The sequence below is a fragment of the Sinocyclocheilus grahami genome, unplaced genomic scaffold (genome assembly GCF_001515645.1).
Source record: "Sinocyclocheilus grahami isolate Dianchi unplaced genomic scaffold, SAMN03320097.WGS_v1.1 scaffold72.1, whole genome shotgun sequence".
NCBI classification, from domain to species: domain Eukaryota; kingdom Metazoa; phylum Chordata; class Actinopteri; order Cypriniformes; family Cyprinidae; genus Sinocyclocheilus; species Sinocyclocheilus grahami.
In genome coordinates, this window is record NW_015505251.1 from 40089 (window position 1) to 46017 (window position 5929).

Genomic DNA, 5929 nt, shown 5'->3' on the forward strand with positions numbered 1-5929 from the left:
AGGTTCAACAAGGTAAAGATGGTAAATTTGTACTTTTTAACCGAAAAAGAGATACTCCCACAGCAGGGCTTGATACTGAAATATCCTCAGTGGGTTATTTTTATTTGCCTCAAATTTGTTGCTTACAACATGCATCATAAAGGAGCATACATAAATGATCAAACATTATTGTGGCCTCCTTTGAGCTCATGATGTGCTCTGTTCTGTCTTTATACCTTTAAAAGAAAGACGATATTTAAATAACTACTACACTGTAAAATAAATAAATACCTTTTGTAGCTACATCATGTACAACATCAAGTTCTTTTATGTTGGTAAAGCGCTTTCAGCTGTTTGAAGGAAAGTTAATGAGTGTGCTTTAATGTCATTACTGTTGACAGTTTGTTAATTGATAATCAGTCTAGTATGGCTGTATAAATGTCACAATCAAGATTCTGCTGCTTTGACGCTCTTCAAGCCTCATTTGGATCTAACGGTTCAAATGCAAAAGCATATTAAATTGCAGTTAGTGCGCTTAAAGGTGATGCAATTGTCCATTTTATCTGCATTCAGTTACTCTGGTTGATTAAGTGTGTGATGGTGCTTATTTAATAGGCATTTGTACATTGGAAAACCCATTTGAATGATGAGTTCCTTTCTCCTCACAGTACCGCCATGCCTGGTCTGTTTTGACTACTGTTAGCCAACGGCCCAGTGGGAGCAACAGCACAAGGTGATTTTGAGAGTTTAGTGGCTTTATTATGGTGACAACGTAGTGTTGAACGGGCCTGTGGGACATACTATAAACCCCCATGTATTGTAAGATCAAATGGTTTGTTTCAGTGTTTCTTTAGCCTGCAGGATACATAGTGGTTTGCGAGCTACACAGGTTAATAGGTAGCTAGAAGAAATATAGTGCAATAGAATCTAGCTTCAGATACAGAGTGCACATAAACAAACGCACAATATAATTCCATAATGCAGTGTGTAATGCCAAGGAGGTGTGTAATATCAGGAGAGAGTGAATTATGTATACATTAGCATTCCCATTTGTCTAAAGTTGAGCTACTCGGCTGTGCAGGAATGAAGGCTCCATTATTTAGCAGCTGTGGTGCTATTATGAGGGCAAAGGTTCGAATCTGGTTGGCATCATGCAATTTTTCAACCTTCCATCTTGCTATTTTCTGTCTCGCTTCACTTACCTGTCAAATAAAGCCCTGAGGTGCTTTTGTGGCGAAACAGGTTTGAATTAGGTCTGTGTCATATCCAATTGTCCAATTCATAACATTGCCATTTTCTATCTTGCTTAATTTTTCTATTAGCTTTAGGTCAAACCACCCAAAGTTTTAATCTTTTAGGAGCCAGGATGCTTTTGTATAGGGACCAATTCTCACTATTAAGTAGTTGCTTATTAGAATGCCTATTATTAACATATTGGCTGTTTATTAGTACACATAAAGCACATGTTGTAACGGAAGAGGTCTGACGCAACAGGTTAGTATATATCAAAATAGGTTTATTCGGTCACAGAGAGTACTGGGGTAGGGTTCAGAGGATGTGATGGTGAGGGAATCGTTCGAAGGATATGATGAGCGGGGTAATCCGGGTCTTTGGCTTTACCGGAGCTGGAATGCAGACAGGAGGAGCACACACCTCAGCGATCCGTGAACTAGGAGGAACAGGAGACACTTGGAGACAAGGAGACAAGGAGACACTAGGAGGAACACAGGCGGTAAGTAATGCAGGAAGTATTCAAATGGAAGCAGTAGCAAAGTCATTGAGTCCTCTACATGTATATGAGACCGGACAGTGAGGGTGTCTGAGGTGTGTGCTTTTATGCAGGCTGGTAATGAGGTGCTTGATTGGTGACAGGTGCAGGTGCTCAGAACTCAGGTGAGAGGGATCGTTGTGATTGGGTGGTGGCGGAGCCTGGCCGATCTGTTACACATGTTCTGCATGATCATATTCTACATCCCTAATCCTACCCAATACCTAAACTTAACAACTACCTTACTAACTATTCATAAGCAGCAAATTAGGATTTCACTGAGGCAGAAGTCATAGTTAATGGTTTGATAATAGCAAGAATTGGACCTTAAAATAAAGTGTGAACCCTAAAAGTTTCCTTTGTTTTGAAGCTGGGTTTGAATCCAGTCTGCATTATATCAAATTATCCAATTGTTAACATCACCATTACTTGTCTAGCTTCACTTATCAGCCAGAAAGCCCAAAAGCTTCCACCATTTAGGGGGTTGTTGCACTCACAGGAAAATCGTGTTTGAGTCGGGCCTGCAACATATCTGATTCACACTTTTTATTTTGTTTCTGATCAGTCAAAGGCCAAAATGCCTGAAGGTATCTACTATCTAGGAGTTATTGTGCTCATATGGAAAACAATGGCCTACAACATATCCAATTCTCCAATCTTTATTTTTATTTCCTGTCTGTCTTTATTTACCTATCAGTAAAAGACTAAAATGGCTAAAAGTTTCCACTATTTAGAAGTTATGGTGATCATATGGAAAAAACAGGTTCAAGTCTACCCTGCAACATATCCAATTCCTTAATCTTTCATTTTATTTCCTGCCTTTCTATACCCAAAGTCCAAAAAGCTTATAAACAAATACATTTAGACTTAAAATTGATTTAAAGCACACAGCAGTGCAAACACACATTGCTGCACATGATTTTCTGGATAGTATCAAGTATCAAGACAAGGACGGTGCTGCTCATACCATAACTGTCAGCCCTGGTATCCATGCACATTACACAATGCGTTTCATGCCCCGGCATGTGCTGCTGCTCACCATCGATTCCTCTAAAAGGGTCAGCAGCTGAGCCAAGACTGGAAGATTGAATAGAACCTCGTCTGCAGTGGACCTCCACACTGCTCAGAGTCTCATACCGCAATGCCTTTAAAATGTCATTGCCCCGCAACAGATCTCCCCTTCTGATATTTTTACCCTGCGCTAGGATTCCATTTAGCACTGGCAATTCCAGTTTCTTGCTTTGACATCTACATTTGTGACCGCTGATTGGGGACAAGAACAGAACCTCAGGGCTCAGCACGGGGCCAGTGTTTCCATTTGGCGCTCTTTGTTGCGAGATTTGGGGGTGAACACTGGGAGAATTGCCCAGTTTGAGCTTTCTCCACTTATGCTGTGGGAACAGCCTTTTGCTATCGGCTGCGACAGAGAGGAGGGGGTGTGAGAAGATGATTTAGCTTGCTGTTGGAGACAGACTGAGTCTTCTGTATGGGCGGCCAGTACAGAATTACCATCTTTTCCTGTAATCTTTTTATTTTTTTGTTGAGGATGACTGTTTTAATGTGAATAAATGTATGCTTTAGCAATGCATTTCCTGTGAACATACACTATGACAGGTATGACTGATGGGAAAACTTCTGTAATGAATGTGGCTTTGCCCCAAATGTGACAGCACATGAATTTATAATACATTTTTTGTTAAATATCCCCCGTGAGTCTGTTTGAAAGGCAAGAATCTATGTTTTTTTCCTCACAGAACACATTAGCTCAAATTGGACTCCTGTATATAATAATTTAATTGCTTTTTACCCAAAAGCACATTAAAATGGCAAAAAATGTGTGGCTTAACTGCCTTCACTGCTCTGCCTCAAGCGAATACATTTAATCTCATTTACAACATACCGCGGATCTCCATTTACCATCTCTAAACAAACATCTCAATATTTATGGCAGTCTTAAGTGGATTGTTATTTATATTGCCATTTTTTTAATAGGAGGACTCTCATGGCTGATTCAGTCTTGTTTGAATTAAATCATTAATACGTTCTGAATCACTGCAGTTACATTTATGGATTATGTACTTTTTTTTTAATGATGATTGTACAGTCCAAGATTAGAAGGGTTTTGCTTACTTCCAATGCAATATTTATGAACACAAACATGAACTCTTCTAGCATACTGTTCTTGTCAGGGTTTGACAACTGGCATTAAAAAATCTTTATAATCATGCACAGTTTCAGTGCTACAGTGTAAATAAAGCACATTCAGGGCAACACATGTGAGTCATGCCACAAATTCAGGGTCACTGGAGACCTAATTATGTGTTGGCTTGAAGAACGGTGGAAAAATAAACCATTTCAATATGCCAACATGACAGGTAACAGAAATATCACAATGATAGTTTGAAGATAGGTTGACATTCATCAAAAGTGACAGACGCTCACCTATAGTTGTTTTGATGTGATAGCAGGGGCTTGCATAAAGCTTTCCATCTGCAGTTTTGTTTAAAAATTGTGACTTTTGCTATTGAATCGATGTCAGACATCCTTGGGCTTTTCTCACGTCAAATATTACAGTGATAAAAATGTAAATGTTATTTGCTTTACATAGATTTGAATATCCCTGAGCGTCAGATACTGGCTGTGATATATATTGTTGCTAAGCCTTGTGTCAACTCACCATGGACTAGACATATTCAAAGCGGATTGAAAATGATATGGGTTCACAAAAGTGGGCATACAGTACGTACAGCACTAAGCAGCACTAAGCAGCCAGTGACTGTTAACATAGTGCAAGGATATTGTTTATTTACTACACAACATTGTGACAGAGTCATTCATAGCAAAACACTACATGGAGCACTTGTATCAGTCTACCAAGAAAACTGTCAAAGAACAGCGTTAATCTTGTCTACTGTGAACTAATGCACTTTAATATGCGAACAAAGACGACCCAGAAACATTTGTGTCTACATTCTTCACTGTTTTGAATGATTTCTGCAGTATCTTGAGGACTTCTTAATCTCTTGTTGTGTTTGTCGAAATATCTTGTCTCACTTTCTGGGTCTTTCTCTGTCTTTTTGAACTGTGTCCCAGCTGCCATTCTTGATGACCCGATGGAGTGTAGCCGCGGGGAGCGACTGGCCATCACTCTGGCGAAAGACAGCATCAACCGTTCCAGCAACCGCTCCACCACAGGGAAGCTGGAGGTGGACATCTTTGAGCTGCTCCGAGACAGTGAATACGAGACAGGGGAAACTAGTGAGTATTCAAATGTGTTATATCATTTCTGAGATGTATATAATTTTACATACCATATAATTTTTATACCCTATATCTAAATAAATGTAAAATATATATGTATATATATATTTATTATAATTTTTATACATATTTTTTTTACTAATATTTGTATGTATTTTAATAGGCAATATATATTTTATATTCAGTTAAATAATATAATAAATATAACTTTTGCTATGTTTAAAATCATGCATTATGCACAATAACGTCTCGGTTACGTATGTAACCCTCGTTCCCTGAAGGAGGGAACGGAGACGTCTCGTCGGAGGACCGACGAAATTGGGATCTCGCTTAGAGGGACCAATCTACTTCGAGTGGAGTATAAGTAGGCAGCAGATGCAGCGCATATTCAGGTTTTCGCTGAGGAGCCGAGCCGGTGACCCGGCCGCTCAGCGGTGGTACAGGAGCTGTGGCGACGGGACGTGACTTCTCCGTTCCCTCCTTCAGGGAACGAGGGTTACATACGTAACCGAGACGTTCCCTTTCAGTCGGTCACTCTCGACGTCACGTCGGATGACCGACGAATTTGGGATCCTACCAAAAGTCCACAGCTACCGCCCCTTCCAGTGTCCTGTGGAAGCCACCTGCGCCGCTACTTTTTGGCGTAGGCCAGGGCCTGCACAATAGGACCAGCTACTGCTACTATGGCACTACCCACTGAGTAAGACTGGATAACACTGGGGAAACGTACCCGTTCCACTTGGAACAGGGAGGTTACGGAAGCTCCAACCTTCCCGAAGGAGGTTTCGGAAGCAATACACATATGAACATTCCTTAGGTGCATATGGAAGAATGGAGGTGATTGTAACCCTCTTAAATGGCAGAAGTCTGCCGGGTAAAAACGGGCTCAAGGCTATACCGTGGACTTTACACATATGAGAT

At 40.4% G+C, this 5929-nt stretch overlaps 1 protein-coding gene across 1 annotated transcript in view; it reads left to right on the forward strand.

Moving 5' to 3' along the window:
- The window catches only part of LOC107585599 (glutamate receptor ionotropic, kainate 4-like), a gene marked incomplete at its 5' end in the record, with an annotated part of 199736 nt that overhangs the window by 36308 nt on the left and 157499 nt on the right, over positions 1 to 5929 (forward strand). Inside the window, one exon of the mRNA XM_016272688.1 lies at positions 4841 to 5005. Coding sequence (XP_016128174.1) covers positions 4841 to 5005 — 165 coding nt within the window. The remainder of the gene's footprint in view (positions 1 to 4840; positions 5006 to 5929) is intronic.